This window comes from Dendropsophus ebraccatus, chromosome 14, assembly GCF_027789765.1.
Source record: "Dendropsophus ebraccatus isolate aDenEbr1 chromosome 14, aDenEbr1.pat, whole genome shotgun sequence".
In the NCBI taxonomy this organism is placed as follows: Eukaryota; Metazoa; Chordata; class Amphibia; order Anura; family Hylidae; genus Dendropsophus; species Dendropsophus ebraccatus.
Window position 1 is genome coordinate 19,676,943 of NC_091467.1, and position 21,662 is coordinate 19,698,604.

The 21,662-nt window shown below is 45.7% G+C and overlaps 1 protein-coding gene across 6 annotated transcripts in view; it reads left to right on the top strand.

The window, feature by feature from the left end:
- The window catches only part of MATN4 (matrilin 4), a 138,455-nt gene that overhangs the window by 34,424 nt on the left and 82,369 nt on the right, over positions 1–21,662 (top strand). For 3 of the 6 annotated variants that reach the window (XM_069951488.1, XM_069951485.1, XM_069951486.1), the window contains exon 2: positions 1,122–1,252. The exons of the other annotated variants lie outside the window; for them this stretch is intronic. Coding sequence is in view for 2 of the 3 variants with exons in the window: in XM_069951485.1 (XP_069807586.1) it covers positions 1,226–1,252 (27 nt within the window). In the remaining variant the exon portion in view is untranslated. The remainder of the gene's footprint in view (positions 1–1,121; positions 1,253–21,662) is intronic. 6 annotated transcript variants of the gene reach the window in all.

Sequence of the window (21,662 nt, forward strand, 5' to 3'; positions counted from 1 at the left end):
GGAAACCTGGACATATTGTTGATTAAAGTAAAAATCCTATATCACATAAGGATCTTGCTCCAACATTCAACAAAAAATAAAAATCTAAAAAACAAAAACTATTTTAAAATCTCAAGTCTTCCATTACTTATCAGCTGCTGTATATCCTACAGGATGTGGTGTATTCTCTTCAGTCTGACACAGTGCTCTCTGCTGCCACCTGTGTCCATGTGTCCATGTCAGGAACTGTCCAAAGCAGTAGTAGTATTCAATGGGGATTTGCTACAGCTCTGGACAGTTCCTGACATGGACAGAGGTGGCCACAGAGAGCACTGTGTCAGACTAGAAAGAATACACCACTTCCTGCAGGACATACAACAGCTGATAAGTACTGTAAGACTTGAGATTTTTAAATAGAGGTAAATTACAAATCTGTAAAACTTTTTAACACCAATTGATTTGAAAACAATTGTTTTTCACCAGAGTACCCCTTTAATTGTTATCTCTTCAACCAATGTAGATACATTGCCAGATGAATTATATATGAAAACCTCCCTTTTTTCCAAATATTGATGCGTTCATTCAATTCTATGTCTGCATTAACTTTTGTGATACCTTCCAGTCCTTTTTATATGTCCACAGCCTATAGTCTGGATCCATAGGAATCCATGGATTGGTAGAGACGGTGCTGAGACCCGCTATGATCAGGAGATATAGCCGGTGGGAGAGAGCTAAGCGGCACTTCAATCCACTTCCTGGCTGCTGGCTAACTGATCAGGAGATACAGCCAAGGAGTGGATCACATGGCCGCTTCGCTTTCTCTCTGGCTACATCTCCTGATCACAGTGGATCTCAGCAGTGATACCAGGGCCGGCTCCAGGTTTTTGCGGGCCCATGGGCGACAGAGCCTCAGCGGGCCCCTCATTTACACACTATGCACAATAACATGAGACACCACTAACATGTACAAACATACATTATTGACATAGACACTGACACTGACACATTCAGACACTGACACACAGCAGTTACAGCTCAGTCTTCTCCCTCTTCCTCTCTTTCGTATGCGCTCTCCACACTGTAAGGTTGAGGACCTTTAGGTCATGTGATCAGGTCCTTATCCCTTTTCTCTCTCTGTGCAGGTCCTGCTTTGTCTCCTGTGTCTTCTGATCCCCTCACCCTGCACTGCAGTGAGCAGGCTGAACATCAGAAAACCGGGCCCCTCTCCCTCTCTGGGCCCCTAGAGATGTTGTGGGCCCCGGCACTTGCCCAGGTAAGCCTTGTGCTGACGCCGGCCCTGAGTGAGACCCACTATGATCAATAAGTTTTTGTCATCCCCGATGACATGTCAAAAATTATTTTTAATGACAGGTACTTTATGGTTTGTCACTTGACAAATCATTAAAAACGGTTAAACCTACTTTCTTGCAAAAACAGCACCACCCCTGGTTGTGTGTGGTATTGCAATTCAGCTCCATTCACTTCAACAGAATTGAGCTGCAAAATCCACACCCAAACTGAGGACAGGAGAGTAGCTGTTTTTGGAAGAAAGCAGACATGTTTTTCTAAGTCTAAACAACCCCTTTATTTTTTTAATTAAACATGCTTAATCTTTTATGATAATTTTTCTTACTCACAATCACCTAATATCATGTAAAACCTACTGATGTCCAGCCTGTCAGTAGGAGTTCTGTCTTATGTATGTTCCCTACGTCTCAAATTATTAATATAAAAAGAACATTTTATATAAAAAACAAACAAAATATTTCCCACTGTGTACTCTGTAAATAGTGCTGAAAAAGAGCACCGCTCCGCAAACAAGCAATGACTAATAAATAGAAGATTTGGGAGAAGTGACAAGATACATTTGTAGGAAGTTTGTTGACTTCTCTTTTGGTGTCATTTGCAATTTTTGGGTGGGCAGATACCTATTTATAGCTACACTTATCCATTGATACCGGGAGAAAGAAAAAGTTTTAAAGGAGTAGTCCTACGATTTTTATAATCCTGCAGCTGGCAGGGGCAGAGGGGAATTTGATTACAAGTAGGAACTTACCTCTCCTTGGGCCTGCGGTGAGCGGTGGGACCGGCCTCAGGACCCCCGCCGGAAGGCATTTTCCCCCGAGGCCTGTCCCGGCTGATGGACTGGCCGCTCAGCCAATCAGTGTCTGTTGTGACGTGTTAGCACCGGAGATCCTGAGGCCGGTCCTGCAGCTCACCGCAGGCACAGGGAGAGGTTCATACTTGGAATCTAATTCCCTCCTACCCCTGCCGGCTGCCAGATTTTAGAAATCGACGGACTTCTCTTTTAAAACTCTTCAAGAGCAATTCGATCAGTTTGACTGCTTCCTAATGATTATCTCTCTATCTCTCTCTATCTTAATTGTTTAGACTATAGAGGGCGCTGTGGCCCACGCTCACCAGCTAATTGAGAGGAATTGAGGGAGAACAATGCCGCACCACCCTCTCCTCAGTGTAGGGGACAGCTCCTGCTACACTCACAGTCAGCGCCCACATCAATGTGCTGCACACAGTATATTGGTCAGTATTTCACAACCAAAACCAGGAGTTGATTGAAAAAAAACGGATGGCTGTCATTTAATGGCAAATAATTGCCATTACTTTAAAACGGTGGACGTTGTTTTGAAACAACAGCCGTTATTTGCCATTAAATGGCAGCCGTGTAGTGCTTTGTAGTTAAAGTGCTGAGCGCAGTAGTCAGGGAGCACATGGATGGGTGAGTAGATCTTTCACTCACTTAGCCTGATGGCGCCCCCTCAGCCCTGTGCCTGGGACAGCTGCCCCCCCCCCCTTGCTAGCCACTCCCCCCCTTGCTATGCCCCTGCTTGGATATACCATATTTAAAAAAAAGTCTTAGCACCCACTAAAGCAGTCAGCTTAATCCCTCACTCAGCTAATTATGAGAGTGCCCTCATATGAGTTGGCACCTTTAAGACATTACAGCTTAGACTACACAAAAAGGACTGGGATTTTCGCTGTAATAACACATTCTATTAGTCTCCATTCACTATAAAAAAATATATATATACAGATTCTAGCAAAACAAACATTTCTTTCTTGTCAGCTAAACCTATATGCAATGGCTGACAACAATCTTTCCATTTCACATCCCCCAGGCTTCCAGTCCTAATGGAGTAGTAAGAATACTTATGTGAAGTCTTGAAAGACAAATTATCATTTGAAAAGGATGTATATTAGCAGCGTAAGTCCCGGGGCAGGTTAATATTTCATGAATAGTGAATAATGAAGTGTTTAATTGGACATAGGAGTAAAGTAATCCTCTGTATAAATGGCAGTGAAAGATGAAGACAGATTGCTCGACAGGTTGGCTTTGTAACGTATGAGAGGTCCATTGATGTGATGAATGTATTATTACTCCAAATAGTTATTACTCTGTTTAGGTGTTTTACTTTGATTTTCTTATGGATTTTCACATTTTGTGATATTATTAGTATAGGGTATAAGAACGATGCCAGATGCCCCCACTACCCAACAGCCCTACACAATAAATAGGGTCGGAAGCAGATGGTTCCATTTACTGTGTACTGGTGGCATTGGGCTACTGTAGTTCAGCTCCCATTCACTTTAATGGAACATGGTGCCATCACTACGCAATGGACGGAGCCGCCTGCCTGTACGCTGGAACTATGACAATGCCAAACAACCAATTGGTGGAAGTACTGGGTGTTGTCATTGTGCTGATCAGACATTAAAGGGGTTATCCAGTGCTACAAAAACATGGCCACTTTTTCCCCTCTATTGCCTCCAGTTCCGGTGTAGTTTGCAATTAAGCTCCATTTACTTCAATGGGACTGAGTTTAAAACCCCACCCAATCTGGAAACAAGAGAGGGGGAACAGTAGCCATTTTTTATAGTGCTGGATAACCCCTTTAAGGGGGTTCTCCAAGATTAGAAAAACATGGCTGCTTTCTTCCAGAAGCAGCAACACTCTTGTTCTCAGTTTCCGTATGGTATTGGAGCTCAGTTCCATTGACATGAATGGAGCTGAGTTTTAATACCAGACACAACCTGAGGATAGCTGTGGTGCTGATTTTGGAAGAAAACGGCTATGTGTTGTTTTTGTTTTCAATCTTGCATAACCCTTTAAGCTGTGGATCTACCCAGGCTGATCTACTTACAAAATCTGACAGGCGGTATTATCTCAGATTGTAGATGTCCTCTTCTCCTTTCTTATCCACCGTATCTAGACCTCTGTGACCAACTATCCTGACTAGAGATGAGCGAACCGGGTTCCAGTCGATCCGAACCCGAACGTTCGGTATTTGATTAGCTGGGGCTGCTGAAGTTGGATAAAGCTCTAAGGTTGTCTGGAAAACATGGATACAGCCAATGACTATATCCATGTTTTCCACATAGCCTTAGGGCTTTATCCAACTTCAGCAGCCACCGCTAATCAAATACCGAAAGTTCGGGTTCGGATCGACTTGAGCATGCTCCAGGTTCGCTCATCTCTAATCCTGACCATTGCACAGTTTCTGTCACAAACTTAATTTAGACCCTAAACCAGGTCTACTAAATAAATTCATATACCAGAGCAACCTCTAATGCAGGATGAAGAAGCCTACACTCAGACTCCCGAGCAAACACCTTAACCTAGGCAGACACCCCAAATTCATTTAGTTGTGGGCTGAGAAGTCTACTCCCCATTGTCTGGAGTAACTACAACTAAGGCCCCCAGATTCTTCCTGAAGTTCTTATTATATAGGAACCCCTAAACCTGGTGCACCTATAACCCTGCCAGAAGATCTTCTTACCCCAATCCCAGGGGCACCCCTTAGATTACCAGCAAGTTTCACATCTTAAACTTGATTCCCCTTAAAAAAACAAATCCCTACCAACCTTGCCTGGTCTTCTTGGAACCATATACCTCAACCACCACCTTTGAGCTAGAAGTCTTAACAGCAACAACTAGACCCCTCTATATACTTAACCTTTACCCTGAACTTACCTGTCACTCAAAGGCTACCCTACAAGTCTTGTAGACACCACACTAGGTCTTGGTCTTGTCCAGCATTCAAGACACTATGGGGGGAGATTTATCAAACATAGGGGGAGATTTATCAAACATGGTGTAAAGTGAAACTGGCTCATTCCTCACAGACTCTTTGGAAAATGAAAGGTGGAATCTGATTGGTTCACTTTACACCATGTTTGATAAATCTCCCCCTATGTGCACTACTGCATACTATGCCATGATTCTAGATGGATAAGTACTAGAGATGAGCAAACCTCAAGCATGCTCAGGTTCATCCAAACCCGAACTCTTAGCATTGGTTACCAGGCTGAAGAAGTCTCATGCAGCCCTAGGGACTCCTGGAAAACAAGGATACAGCTTATGTTTTCCAGGCAGCTAACTTCTTTAGCCAAATGATAGTCAAATGCCGAGAGTTCAGGTGTGGAGGAACTGGAGCATGCTCGAAATTTGCTCATCTCTACTAAGTACCCAGTGCTGTCTCCATTGGGCACTGAAACCTTGGATAAGGCAACTTGTTCTCCTTAGGAATTACTTATTTAGTATTCACATCTACAAAACCAAACAGCTTCTAAAATGGTCTTTGCTAACATATTATTGGCAGCAGTGACCCAGCAATATGGCCCCAAAAATCCTCGGAAAGGTCATGTGTGTTCTTGGAGCATTTGATGGACACCAAAGCGAAGGGATTACCTACAGACAAGGCAAACAATCAGTGGTATGGAATCCTTGTTTGAGGTCCTGTAAGAGTAAATGCTTGTTTGTCCATTTCCTGACCCCAACGCAATGCACAAACATACCCGACAGCCTCTACAACAGGGACTTTTTTGTAGGATTATTCAAATCTACAAAAGGTTTTTATTTTTGGCATGTCAGTCGTACTTATACAGAAGCCTTTCAATTCCTGCACAAAAGACCAGTGTAAGACTTGCTGACTCCAATGTGAAGGCAGGGCGCTATAGATGATAGGTGAAAAGTCAATAAATGGAACAATGAATGTATCAATACATAAAGCTCATAGAATATTGCTTACCATACATGTCCCGATTCATTCAAAGTGAATCGCAAGAATAATATTAAGTACAGTAGGTCTCCAAACGTATAATACAATTAATAAAGCTATTTCCTACAAGGCGCTACATGCAGGGTTGAACTGGTCCAAGAGAGTACCATAATAGGAGTAGTAGTCATAAGTAGACATACATATTTGGTACTAAATGGAGAGAGAGAGATGGATTTCCATGGCTGAGCAGCTGCATGCAAGTTTAGTGCCAAGTATCTGATCAGAGAGGTGTAAAGCATCTGATGGAGAGGTGTAAAGCACCATAGTTTGGTGAATGCCAGTTAAACCTTACCTGCCTGACTGCATTGTGCCAGCTGTAAGGTTTGAGGAAAGAAGGACAATGCCATAGGCTTGTTTTTTTAGTGGTCAGCCTAAACCTCTTCATTCCAGTAAGGGGATATCTTAGTTCTTCATCATACCAAGACATTGTAGACAATAAGTTTCCATATTTGTGGGAACACTTTGGGTTTGGCCCATTCCTGTTCCAGTAGGACTGTACCCAAGAGCACAAAGAAAGGTCCATAAAGGCATGGAAGGGGAGTGTGGTGGAGAAGAACTGGCTACATAGAGCCTTGACCTTAATAATGTAATAGGACCTGAAATTGGTAGATTCCAAATGTCAATCCATTGGATTTTGGTTGCAATGTGATCGGAGACTAGAGATGATAGTTCGGTTCGGCAGGTTTGCTGAACTTTAATGGAAAGTTCGGGTTCGTACCGAACCGAACTTTAACTAACCGCATTAAAATAGCTAAATGACTGCAGGTTTTTAGCGGTTTTAATGCGGTATCTAAAGGACGTTCCTTATGCTTACATGTCCACACTCTTGAAGGGACCTTCTTCTCCAATCCCATCCTAATGTCTTGCATGGTGAAGGCCCGCTCAGCCAATCACAGGCCGCGGTGCTGCCCTGTCCTAGTCAGCCTGTGCCTGGCTAAACTCGCTCAGCCAATCACAGTCTCCTGTCCTGAACAGCCTGTGATTGGCTGAGTGGCAGTGTCAGCCCATCCAGCCAATCACAGGTTGATTAGGACGGAAGAGCACAGCAACTTGTGATTGGCTAAGCAGGCTGTCACTCTTGCCTTAAGAGTGACAGCCCGCTCAGCCAATCACAGGCCATGGTGCTGCCCCATCTGAGTCAGCCTGTGATTGGATGAGCGAGCCTTCACCACAGAAGACGACAGGACGGGACCAGAGAGCCACCAGGAGACACCAGGAGACACCAAGGGACCGCGAACAAGGGAGAACATGTTGTTGTTTTTTTGTTATGTTTTTTTACATGAGCCATCTTGCCGAATCCCTCCAAACTTTGCAGAAATTTTTTGCAAAGTTCGAAACGAATCTGGGTTGGTCAGGTTCGGTTCCCTCATCTCCAGAGAAGACATCATGTATCTCAAAATATGCTAAACATTGTTACCAAAGATAGGTAAGGTAGATACTGTTTAGAGTCTAAACTTTAGACTGTTGAATGGTCCAATAGCTCAATATATATTTGGACCTAAAGCAATAGGAGAGATCTTGACCAGGTTTTTCTATTCCCATTGCATTCAATCTTATGTATGTGAGTCCTTGTGGTAATGTGAAATAGGAGAGCTAATATATGCACAGTAGTTAGATTTAACATAGACTCTAATGTATATGCTTAGCTGGTGCCCAGAGTCAGATTTTGACATTTGAATGTTTGCCATCCATTTTGTCATGATCCTAGAGGAAACCCCACTCTTACTCCATGCTGGTAGATGACTTGTAGAATGTTTTCTTTTCTTGTCTTATACTCGGACTACTCACCCATTTTAGTTTTAAAAAATATATCATAGCTGAAGACATCTGGCAGGTCTGTAGCCGTGCCATTAAATCCCTGTGCCTTTCACCACGCTCTGCAGCCAGCCACCGGGTTGACTAGATGTCACTGCGATTCCATGGCAAATGTACTATCTCAGGTCAACTCTATTCATAACTGTATTTTATGATAATATCCTATACATTAATATTGGTCTCTATTGGTTTATTTGAATGATCATAAAAGAGAAAAAATATTTTAATTTGGATCTAATTAAAAAATCTCCCAGTACTTATCAGCTGCTGTATGTCCTGCAGGAAGTGGTGTATTCTTTCCAGTCTGACACAGTGCTTTCTGCTGCCACCTCTGTCCATGTCAGGAACTGTCCAGAGCAGTAGCAAATCCCCATAGGAAGCCTCTCCTGCTCTGGACAGTTCCTGACATGGACAGAGGTGGCAGCAGAGAGCAATGTGTCAGACACCTCCTGCAGGACATACAGCAACTGATAAGTACTAGAAGACTGGAGATTTTCTAATAGAAGTAAATTACAAATCTGTATAACTTTGTGACCCCAGTTGATTTAAAAGAAAAAAAATGAGGTGAACAACCCCTTTTAGAGGTCCTACTTGGAGTACAGGATGCCCGCAGGGTTGTGTACCGTAGAGAATTATTTCCACTCAATCAGACTAATCAATCAAACAGACTAATTTCTAAGCCTAGGTCATGCATGCTATATATATATATATACAGCTCTCACTATGACTTGGAGATGTTGTTTCACAAACAAGAATGTTACCACATCGGATCATACAAATAAATATGGTCATGATGTATTTATAAATATTTACACCCGGTAATTCAAATCTAACGTTTTCACTTATTGTCGACATTCTCTTTCCTTTTTTTTTTTTATTTCCATTAGGCCCAGACAGCCATTAAGGCTTGGAGGTACATTGCCTCCTGTATGTCTTTGGCTCCTTACTTTCACAGTAAATACTCATTCACCATAATGAAACAAGCTTCTCATAGAGCAGCACATTGCAACTCTATAACATTGTCACATACTGGACCCCTGAATATCTCTATCATACTGTGGGCCCTCAAGACAATCAAATTTGTCCCTTAAAGAGACAGAATTTTTCCATGCCGCCCAAGATTAAAATAATGCTCCCTACTAGTGTTGAGCGCACTTGCGGAACTGTTCGGGTTTAGCAACGTTTTCCAAAGCCAAACACTCGGCATTTGCCTCCCAGCATCTAGAGAAGTTGGATGCTGCCCTAAGGCTGCCAGGAAAACATGGACATAGCCTATGGCCTATGGCTGTATCCATGATTTCCACGACTTCCCAGGGCATCCAACTACTCCAAAGACCGGGAGTCAAATGCCGAGCGCTTGGGTTCGGAGAACGTTGCTGAACTGGAGAAGTTGGATGCTGCCCCAGGGCTGCTAGGAAAACACAGACACAGTCAATGGTCTATGGCTGTGTCCATGTTTTCCACGACTTCCTAGGGCATCCAACTTCTCTAGAGACTGAGAGAGTTCGGGGAACGTTGCCAAACCTGAAGAAATCCACTCAACACTACTCCCTACCCAAAATCTTTACCTGTACTGCTGCCCATGCTGTCATCAGGAAATGGCAATCTGGCCTCTTCTGACAGGCCGGCCGTGGTGCGGGAGGTGTAATGCTGCCAAAGTGCTATAGGGATTGTCCTTGGTGTCTTTTTTCCACCTCAAATGGGGTGGAAAGTGGGGCAGACCAGTGGGGCAGACAGAGGAAAGTGGGGCAGACAGAGGAAAGTGGGGCAGACCAGTGGGGCAGACAGAGGAAAGTGGGGCAGACCAGTGGGGCAGACAGAGGAAAGTGGGGCAGACCAGTGGGGCAGACAGAGGAAAGTGGGGCAGACCAGTGGGGCACACAGAGGAAAGTGGGGCAGACCAGTGGGGCAGACAGAGGAAAGTGGCGCAGACCAGTGGGGCAGACAGAGGAAAGTGGGGCAGACCAGTGGGGCAGACAGAGGAAAGTGGGGCAGACCAGTGGGGCAGACAGAGGAAAGTGGGGCAGACCAGTGGGGCAGACAGAGGCCACAAAGGACCATCATGCTGTCTGCAGTGTCGGACTGGCCCACCAGAGGACCGGAAGATTCTCCGCTGAGCCCCCAGCTTTAGAACCTGCAGAAACACTGACTGACATGTTCTTTCTCAGTGGTGGGCCCCCAGGATCATTTCCTCTGGTGGGCCCCAGACACCCCAGTCCGACACTGGCTGATGCATTATATAAGCAGGGACTCTAGTATCTACTGGTTAGCACCCGATTATTCAGTTGTATCCATGTCCTAAGGATGAGGATGCAGATGAATCAGGACCAATGGCAAACAGTTATTCCCAGTTCCCAGTTATTGAAACCAGCTGTTATTTTAACAAGTGGTCTGATAGAACCAAGATGAAGCAGCTGGAGAATGGAGCTCTCTAACAGAGGAAGTTCTCATGGTCTCCTCACCAACACTGGGCCTGTATACATTTCTGGTGTGTGATACTATTACAGGTTATAGGTACAGGTTAAGAAGGTCGTTGACCAAGGAATTTATTCTATATTCCAGATCTAGAGTCAGGAAGGGATGTTTGCCCCAAAGATGAGAAGATGGGAGTTTTTGATTTCTTCTGAAACATTAAAGGATAATAGGTGGAACTGAATGGACTATCATGTTTTCAGCCCTGCAGGCTACAGTTATACAGTATGTCATTAACATTGCTCAACTTTTTACCACTACCCCAAAGATACCGATAACCCAAGTACACCATGGGGGAGATTTATCAAACATGGTGTAAAGTGAAACTGGCTCAGTTGCCCCTAGCAACCAATCAGATTCCACCTTTCATTCCTCACAGACTCTGGAAAATGAAAGGTGGAATCTGATTGGTTGCTAGGGGCAACTGAGCCAGTTTCACTTGATAAATCTCCAGTGACTATAAATGTATTTTATACCTCACCCTGACAGTGTATAGCAACAATCGCTATGTTGTGTTTATGAAGGGAGAGCAAAAGAGATAGATATGGCTAGATGGATAGATAGATAGATAGATAGATAGATATAGAAGATGCAAAGAGATAGATAGATAGATAGATAGATAGATAGATAGATAGATAGCAGATAAATAGATGATTGATAGATAGATAGATAGATAGATAGATAGATAGATAGATAGAGAAGATGCAAAGAGATAGATAGATAGATAGATAGATAGATAGAGAAGATGCAAAGAGATAGATAGATAGATAGATAGATGATAGCAGATAAATAGATGATAGATAGATAGATAGATAGATAGAGAAGATGGAAAGATATAGATAGATAGAAGATGAGATTCTAAATAATGTCAATAGGGCAAGGGGCACATAATCCAGCCCTACCATGACCGCCATATAGTGACTGAATAATACCACATTCGATTACAAGAAAAAACTGTATATCAAGACCAATGATACCAATATAACCATTATACAAGGGCCAAATAATACCGCCACATCATGATCGTATAATACCATATTACTTTAATACTGTTGTGGAGCACAGTACAGCACACGGATCGATATTACCCCATACAGTTACCATTTACAGATACCCAGACTCTGCAGACTGTATAAGTGATTAGGTATTGCTACATCCAGCAACCCACAAGGGGGTCTTTTCTAAAAGTAGACATTCTCTTTCCTTTTCTTCTCCGTCTGGCCCAGAACACCATGACAACTTATGCCATCCACAAATTATATCTATAGAATCCATTAATATGTCCTTCTTGGTATTTAGGTGCCTCTTTTAGGTATGTGCCCCCCCAGTATGTAAATAGGTACTCCCCAATATGTAGTTACCCCCAGCAAGTAGCCAAGTGCCCCACCTTAGTAGGTAGATAGCCACTGTCAGTAGGTAGTTGCCTCCTCCTCAAATTACGTAGATTTGTCCACCCAGTAGGTATAAGCCCCCAGCAGTTACATAGGTTTCTCCCAGTAGGTATCTAGTGCCCCCAGTAGGTATTTTCCCTAGTAGGTAGATAGGTTCCTCCTTAAAAAGGTAGTTATCACCTGTAGGTAGCCAGATGGCCCCCCATAGGTAGATAGGTGTAGATATGTATGTAATTATGTGCCCTCAGTAGACATATGCCCGTCCCCTCTTTCTCTTTTCTGCTCTCTAGTTATCATCAGCAATTGTGTCCCCCTTAGGGTAGTTAGGCAGTAACACCCTAGGTGGGTGCAGACCTGGCCTACCCTTTGTTTCAACCCTGATCATACTATAGAGCGGGCTAAGCCAGACAGATTGAAAAATTTTGTGGGGAAAATGTATTTCATTCATTGAAATCACAGCTATTTCTATGATTAGCGGGCTGGTGGGCTACTCATTAACAGCATTCCCTTCATAAGTGAGTATACCCAGGGCTGTATTTACCATTAGGCACCCATGCTCCAGTGCCTAGGGCAGGATCTTTTAGGGGGGGCAGCACCAGGGAGCAGGGGGAAGGAAACAGCTTTTTTTAAAAGTTTCTCACCTCCAGTTCATACTTGTCAGTAAATCTAGTGTCTTTTTGAGGGGGGGGGGAGGGGGTTGTATGGTAAAATTGGTCAGGTCTAGTATGGTGGTGTTATCTGATGTGACGCCTACATGTAGAGGAATGCAGGTGGACGAAACTACGCTCCCATCTCTTCCTCAGTAGTCAAGTGCTATTACCAGGATTAGTGGCCATACACCTATTGGTTACAGCATGAGGGTCTGGTTTCGGCTGCATGTGGTGACGTACAGTAAATGTGGGAACGCTGCCTAAGACTGATCAGATATCACAATGATGTTCAGAAACTAGAAAATCATGATGTAAATTGGTGAAAGAAGATGGGGCGTCGGCAGGTGTAGTGCCGGGGGCAGCAGCAGATGGTAATACAGCCCTAGTTATACCTGTCAATCACTGATTAGGACCACCCACTGGACTCCAAAGCCCCTAATGAGCAAGGATTTTATTGAATAAATAACAGTTCACGCTGAATGCTTATATATATATATATATATATATATATATATATATATATATATATATATATGTATCCCTGCAAATTGGCCTGTATTTTCAATATGAGAGATTACCTTTAACACATAAGGAAGACTAAAAATCTAACTAACATGGTAATTGTTATGAGAATCAGATCAATGCAATAACCAAATCTTCAGAAGTCTCTATTTTTGTAGAAAAGCAGATTTTCACATTTTGTGAAAAATTAAATTTTTATATTGTTTGTCGTCCCTATTAACTTCATGAACTTCATATAACACATCTGTCTTCAATGTTTAAAAAATCCCTGCAGTTGATCAGAGTCAAAGGTTCATTTCCTTTTATTAGTGAGGACTCAAACAATCAAGCTCACACTCGCGGCTACCCTGCACAGAGACAGCTTTGTAAATACGGGCTGCCAGGAGCTACTTGTGTGAATGGTAGAACAACACAGGGTTCTGTATAGGAAAAATCAAGATACCATCTAGTTCAACAGCTGTATGTACCATGACAGGGAAGCCTAGAAGAAATCATTGTCCTTCCAAGAGGACCATATGTAGGACTTTTTTTTGTATGAATTACATAATGTAAACTTGTATCTTTGCAATGAAAAGAGTAAATGAATGGGGTATAAGGCTATAGATAATAACAATGCAACCGGACAAAAATACAAATCTAATAGAAACCAAAAATATAAATCTACTTTGATTTATAATATGTAAATATCATAAAAATGTAAAATACATAGATAATAAATATATAGTAGATAGATATGAGTAAACATAGTATGTGGATTAGTAGATAAATAAAACTTAGGGCCCTATTACACCAACAGATTATCTGACAGATTTTTGAGCCAGAGCCAGGAATGGACTATAAACAGAGACTGAGATTTCTCCTCTTTCTAAATCCATTCCTGGTTTTGGTTTAAAAAAAATCTGTCAGATAATCTGTTGGTGTAATAGGGCCCATAGATAGGAGATAGATAGAAGGATAGATAGTACGTGGATAAGTAGATAGATAAATGAGAAGATAGAAAGATAATTATGAGAGATAGATAGATAGATAGATAGATAGATAGATAGATAGATAGATAGATAGATAGATAGATAGATGTGGATAGATTTTTCTATTAACCAAACCTATAGTTCTAGCCTAGCTATATTCTATGTATTCTGCTATAGGAGGACAGGAAGGTAATAGAATATCACTTTAATAATAAAGGAACACATTGTATATGTGCACACCAAAGAGGTAGCCTATGTGCCTGATAAGGGTCCTTAACTCTGGCTGACCCCATTACCTTTCCTTAGGATGATGCCAGTGTTCCCTCCTCTTATATCCACAAACAGAAAAAAGTGGGCAGCACTCCAGATGATTTCACTGAAGTAAAGTTGGCATTTCATTGACCCATTGCTGCACCAAATATTGTAAATTAAGTGGGGGCTTTGCTGAAATTATCTGGAGTGCTGCCTATATTTACTCTTTCCACAGGAGCCAGAGTCACGGTGCTAAATAGTGAATCCCATTACTATTTCTTTCTAATACTACTATCTTTCTATCTATCTATCTATCTATCTATCTATCTATCTATTTATCATATATATATCTGTCTGTCTGTCTGTCTGTCTATCTATCTAATCTATATATCTCTACCAATATCTTCCTCTGTATATGTTCTACAATAATAGATAAAACTCTCTATAAATAAATGATTGTATTTCCATAGAGCACCTGTCCTGATGCAGAACTATGAGGAAAGGTGAGTGAGTTATCTGTCCCTGTACCATGTCTCCAGTTAGCAGAGGAAATGCCGTAATGACTAGACACAGAATCCACACCGGCACATCTGTGTGACAGATATATGTCTTCCTTAACAGAACACTTGTCTTATTTGACTTTGTGTAATGAGCCAACAAGTTAGGTGAAAAGTACATGTTCTGTTTTAATCCCCCTGCTAACTAAACGTACGACTGTCTATGGGAACTCCCGCTGCATTGCAATAGCTTTAACTGGTTGGGAACACCCTACTCCAAGTCAGCAGGTACCATGATGCAGCCGGAGCCCCTGCCAGTAGTTGGAGTATTACATTACTTGGCTGCAGGGGCGTAGCTAAAGGTTGATGGGCCCTGGTGCAAAATGTTAGCTTGGGGCCCCCCATCTCCCCCCGATCAGGCAAAGTCCTATCTAACGTTATATCCAATTACTCTAATGTGCCACCATGTTCTAATGCCCTGTCACTGCCTCCACCTCATGTACTGCACTACTGCCCCCTATAATTAATGGACTGTACTGTGTCATTGTCTAACCATTGTATTCCAATCTTTGACTCTACAGCTGAAAAACTACAACTCTCATCATGAACTGCCAGTTGGATATGATGGGGGTTGTAGTGCTGCAACCTGAAGAGCCAAATGCTGCAAAACTCCCATAATAAACTATCAGCAGGGCACGATGAAGTTTGAACTTCTGCAACCTGGAGAAGTCACCTGATATCACCTGCAGTCCTATGTAACACCACAGATAACAGTGATATCCCTCTGAATACAGATAATGTAGTAGATGTCACATGCAGTCCTATGTAACACCACAGATAACACAGTGATATCTCTGAGTACAGATCATGTAGTAGTCACCTGCAGTCCTATGTAACAGCACAGATAACACAGTGATATCTCTGAGTACAGATAATGTAGTAGTCACCTGCAGTCCTATGTAACGCCACAGACAACACAGTGATATCTCTGAGTACAGATAATGTAGATATAGACCCCCTGTGTAGCCCTCCACAGTATAGACCCCCTGTGTAGCCCCCCACAGTATAGACCCCCTGTGTAGCCCCCCCACAGTATAGACCCCTGTGTAGATCCCCCACAGTATAGACCCCCTGTGTAACCCTCTCATAGTATAGACCCCCTGTGTAGCCCCCCCTCCCATAGTATAGACCCCTTGTGCAGCCCCCCTCATAGTATAGACCCCTTGTGCAGCCCCCCCAGTATAGACCCCTTGTGCAGCCCCCCCAGTATAGACCCCTTGTGCAGCCCCCCTCATAGTATAGACCCCTTGTGCAGCCACCCCCAGTATAGACCCCTTGTGCAGCCCCCCCCAGTATAGACCCTTTGTGCAGCCCCCCCAGTATAGACCCCTTGTGCAGCCAAGCCCCCGCCCCCCAGTATAGACACCTTGTGCAGCCCCCCCCAGTATAGACCCCTTGTGCAGCCCCCCCCCAGTATAGACCCCTTGTGCAGCCCCCCCCAGTATAGACCCCTTGTGCAGCCCCCCAGTATAGACCCCTTGTGCAGCCCCCCCAGTATAGACCCCTTGTGCAGCCCCCCCAGTATAGACCCCTTGTGCAGCCCCCCCCCCAGTATAGACCCCTTGTGCAGCCCCCCCAGTATAGACCCCTTGTGCAGCCCCCCCACAGTATAGACCCCCTGTGTAGCCCCCCCACAGTATAGACCCCCTGTGTAGATCCCCCACAGTATAGACCCCCTGTGTAACCCTCTCATAGTATAGACCCCCTGTGTAGCCCCCCTCCCATATTATAGACCCCTTGTGCAGCCCCCTCATAGTATAGACCCCTTGTCCAGCCCCCCCAGTATAGACCCCTTGTGCAGCCCCCCCAGTATAGACCCCTTGTGCAGCCCCCCCAGTATAGACCCCTTGTGCAGCCCCCCCACAGTATAGACCCCCTGTGTAGCCCCCCCACAGTATAGACCCCCTGTGTAGATCCCCCACAGTATAGACCCCCTGTGTAACCCTCTCATAGTATAGACCCCCTGTGTAGCCCTCCTCCCATAGTATAGACCCCTTGTGCAGCCCCCTCATAGTATAGACCCCTTGTGCAGCCCCCCCCGTATAGACCCCTTGTGCAGCCCCCCCAGTATAGACCCCTTGTGCAGCCCCCCCCAGTATAGACCCCTTGTGCAGCCCCCCCTCATAGTATAGACCCCTTGTGCAGCCACCCCCAGTATAGACCCCTTGTGCAGCCCCCCCCCAGTATAGACCCCTTGTGCAGCCCCCCCTCATAGTATAGACCCCTTGTGCAGCCACCCCCAGTATAGACCCCTTGTGCAGCCCCCCCCAGTATAGACCCCTTGTGCATCCCCCCCCAGTATAGACCCCTTGTGCAGCCCCCCCCAGTATAGACCCCCTTGTGCAGCCCCCCCCAGTATAGACCCCTTGTGCAGCCCGCCCCCCAGTATAGACCCCTTGTGCAGCCAAGCCCCCGCCCCCCAGTATAGACCCCTTGTGCAGCCCCCCCAGTATAGACCCCTTGTGCAGCCCCCCCCAGTATAGACCCCTTGTGCAGCCCCCCCAGTATAGACCCCTTGTGCAGCCCCCCCAGTATAGACCCCTTGTGCAGCCCCCCCAGTATAGACCCCTTGTGCAGCCCCCCCCCCTGTATAGACCCCTTGTGCAGCCCCCCACATCGCAACATTTATGTAAAAAAAAAAAAATAATAAACTCACCTCACCTGGATCCTTGATCTCCCTCAGGCCTGGCAGCTTCTCTTCAGTTCAGTGAGCTTCCGGGATGCCGGCCCCAGCAGGAAGCTCACTGATGCAGGACCGCGGCGCCCGGATTTCTCCTCTCTACTGCACGGCGGCTGACATGTGACGTGATGACATGTCAGCTGCCGAGGAGGAATCCCGGCAACGCGGTCCTGCATCAGTGAGCTTCCGGCCGGGGCCGGCATCCCGGAAGTTCACTGAACTGAAAGAGGTCCGGGGGGCATATCCCCTGCCGCGCCCCCCCCCCCCCCCCGGATTGGGGGAGCACAGGAGGAAGTGGCAAGGGGGGCCGTGCGGGCCCCCCTAGCGTAGGGGCCCGGTCGCCATGGCGACCCCTATAGCTACGCCACTGCTTGGCTGTCCAAACACCTGTCTGGGTCATTTGGATGAGGTCTACAATCAGAAGTAGAATAGACAGAGAGTAAACTTCGCGGATGAGTCAGGGATAGAGATCAGCAATCCTCTGGATCTACATAGAATAGGCAGGGGCGCCGCAATCATGAGGCGACCTGAGTCGTCTGCCTCAGGCGGCGCCACTAGCTGTCACCATGGGGGCGGCATTCAGTGGCAGATTATAATATGAGCGGTTCGGCGGCCGCCCACATTATAATCCGCCACTGACTGTACCATGTACCGGAGCCCCCCCGCCCCCGGGCAGTATCTGTAATGAGATGCTGTGAGCGGGGGAGACTGTATTCATAAGCGCCGCACTGTACTAAATCAGCCGCGCCGTGCTGATACTACAGTCAGGATCACGGAACGTGGGAATGCAGCCTTTAGTCCCCCGGGTGATGCGCGGCTGCCGGAGGTGTCCCATCCTGTCCCCGGCAGCGCGCGCATCAGAGAGATCCCCGTGCGCCGGAAGTCACAGCCACAGGCACACGGGGAGATCTGTGATGCGCGCGCTGCCGGGGACAGGACGGGACACCTCCGGCAGCCGCACATCAGCCGGGACAAGACCAGAGAGGCTCGACGGGGGAACGGAGGGCAGGTGAGTTGTGTGCTGTTTGTTGTTTTATCTGCTGTGCAGGGGGGGGGGGGGGGGGGAGAGGGGGACCATCTATAAGGGAGGGGGAAAAGAGAGGGACGATCTATAAGGGAGGGGGGAAAGAGGGGGACGATCTATAAGGGAGGGGGGAAAGAGGGGGACGATCTATAAGGGGAAACCATCTATAAGGGAGGGGGAGAGGGAAGAGGGGGACTATCTATAGGGGGGGGAAGGGGACCATCTATAAGGGAGGGGGGAAAGAGGGGGACCATCTATAAGGGAGGGGGACGATCTATAAGGGAGGGGGAGAGGGAAGAGGGGGACTATCTATAAGGGAGAGGGAAGAGGGGGACCATCTATAAGGGAGGGGGGAAAGAGGGGGACCATCTATAAGGGGGGGGGCCATCTATAAGGGAGGGGGGAAAGAGGGGGACCATCTATAAGGGGGGGGCATCTATAAGGGAGGGGGAGAGGGAAGAGGGGGACTATCTATAGGGGGGGGAAGGGGACCATCTATAAGGGAGGGGGGAAAGAGGGGGACCATCTATAAGGGAGGGGGACGATCTATAAGGGGGGGGGACCATCTATAAGGGAGGGGGAGAGGGAAGAGGGGGACCATCTATAGGGGGGGGGGGGGAGGGGACCATCTATAAGGGAGGGGGGAAAGAGGGGGACCATCAATAAGGGAGGGGGGAAAGAGGGGGACCATCTATAAAGGGGGGCCATCTATAAGGGGGGGACCATCTATAAGGGAGGGGGACCGTCTATAAGGGGGGGGAAGAGGGGGACCATGTATAAGGGGGGGAGGGTGACCATCTATAAGGGAGGGGGGAGAGGGGGACCATGTATAAGGGGGGGAGGGGGACCATCTATAAGGGGGGGAAGAGGGGGACCATCTATAAGGGGGGAAGAGGGGGACCATCTCCTAAAAGATCAGCACCCTCCTCTCCTGACATCCTCTGTGCTGCTGGGACTTCTCCTATAGGATTAGCACCCTCCTCTCCTGACATCCTCTGTGCTGCTGGGACCTCTCCTATAGGATTAGCACCCTCATCTCCTGACATCCTCTGTGCTGCTGGGACCTCTCCTATAGGATTAGCCCCCTCCTCTCCTGACATCCTCTGTGCTGCTGGGACCTCTCCTATAAAGTCAGCCCCCTCCTCTCCTGACATCCTCTGTGCAGCAAGGGACCAAACATTATGTTTATTGGGGACAGCAGTGGGGGGGCAGTAGTGGATTATAATGTGGGCGGATTGACGGGGGGGGGGGGGGGCGTCATTCTATAGTTCGCCTCGGGCAGCAGAGAGGCTAGAATCACCCCTGAGAATAGGTCATCAATATGATTTTGATTCTATGGACAATTCAGATTCATCCGTATACTTGCTGGAGTACTAGTGGGTATATGGACGGTGTCCTTACAGGCTTCTCCAGTCTATCTCCACTATCTTGCTCCACACTCTCCTGCACTCTAATACACACTACACTGAGTAACTTCCCTCCTAAAAGGGAAGAACTAGGCCTAAGCTCCGTCTCTCTTCTAGAAGGTTCCTACAGTTTTAATTAATTTAAAACCTTTTCTCGACCATTGTGTACAAATTAGAGGGACAATTTATCATTAACCATTTTACAGTATATAAACATTAAAACATGTTAAGGCACGGTAACCCTAAGGTCGCACGTACATGTCTGTGTCAGTTTTTATGGTCATGAAATACTGATCAGGATGGAAGTCTTTCAGGAGACTTCAGGAAATCATCACTATATTCTGAACGTAAAAACTGGAGGGAAAAAAAGGCATACTCACCTGCAACACAGCTGAAGCAATGCTTTCCTCCAGTTTCTACTTCTTTCTTCATTGATAGGGCAGGGAGCCAATGGCTCATCACCCTGCCAAACACAGCACCACATTTAACTCGATGCGCTCCTGATTAGGAGTGCATACAGTTAAAGGGCCAGATGTTGTGCCCAGCTGTACTTACCTAGGTGCTGGCACTTGCCCCGGCTGCCTGGTTTCTGGATGTGTATCTGGAGCTGCCCGAAATTCCGGATTCTTCTATGGGGTCACGGAAATAGAACACAATCTATAAATTTTCTGACCTATGTTCCAGAATGGACACCCTTCAGGAAAAATACCTAACAAAGAGCCTATGGGGGAGATTTATCAAACATGGTGTAAAGTGAAACTGGCTCAGTTGCCCCTAGCAACCAATCAGATTCCACCTTTCATTCCTCACAGGCTCTTTGGAAAATGAAAAGTGGAATCTGATTGGTTGCTAGGGGCAACTGAGCCAGTTTCACTTTACACCATGTTTGATAAATCCCCCCCATGGGTCAACTCACAAGTACACTCAGTATATTGTAATATTTTATTATAGAGCTAGTAGTGAGCTATGAAATTCATTGTGTGCAATCTAGTAGACAGTAGGAAGCTTCTAAAATCTGTAAGTGGGCCGCCTTACCAACTGGGCCTCTATACATGGTGAACATATACAGGGGCGTAGCTAATGTCTCCTGGGCCCTGGTGCGAGAGGCCAACTTGGGCCCCCCCCCCCCCTCCTTTCACGACCAAGTGATGCTATTGTTGTGTGTGTGTGTATATATATATATATATATATATATATATATATATATATATACACATATATATATATATATATATATACACACACAGTGGTGCCTTGGATTATGAGCATAATTCGTTCCAGGACCGTGCTTGTAATCCAAATCCACTCTTAAACCAAAGCAAATTTTCCTATAAGAAATCATGTAAATGCAGACAATTGGTTCCACACCCCAAATATATTTATTATTCTGTACTGTACAGTAATGGAGAGGATGGGAAACACAAGGGCTGACAGAGACTGCAGGGAGCATGAAGGAATGAGCAGTACAGATGTGGGCACATACATGCAGCACTCTCTGTCCGGGGAGAGAGGGGTTACAGCTATGGAGAGATTACCCCCCCCCCCACAGTCCTGTCCCCTGATGTAAGCCCCAGCCTGAAGGGGATCTGCTATGATTTGGAAGGTGTTTAGAGTACAGTGCTGTAGACCCCGCTATGCAGGCCATGCCCCTTCTCCACTCGCTCTCCCACCCAATACAGGAAGTTCTTAAACCAAAGCAATGTTCTTAAACCAAGTCACAATTTTGAAAAACTGTGAGCTCTTAAACCAAAACGCTCTTAAACGAAGTTACTCTTAAACCAAGGTACCACTGTATGTATATATATATATATATATATATATATATATATACACACACACACACACACACCAAGACAGATATTACCTATT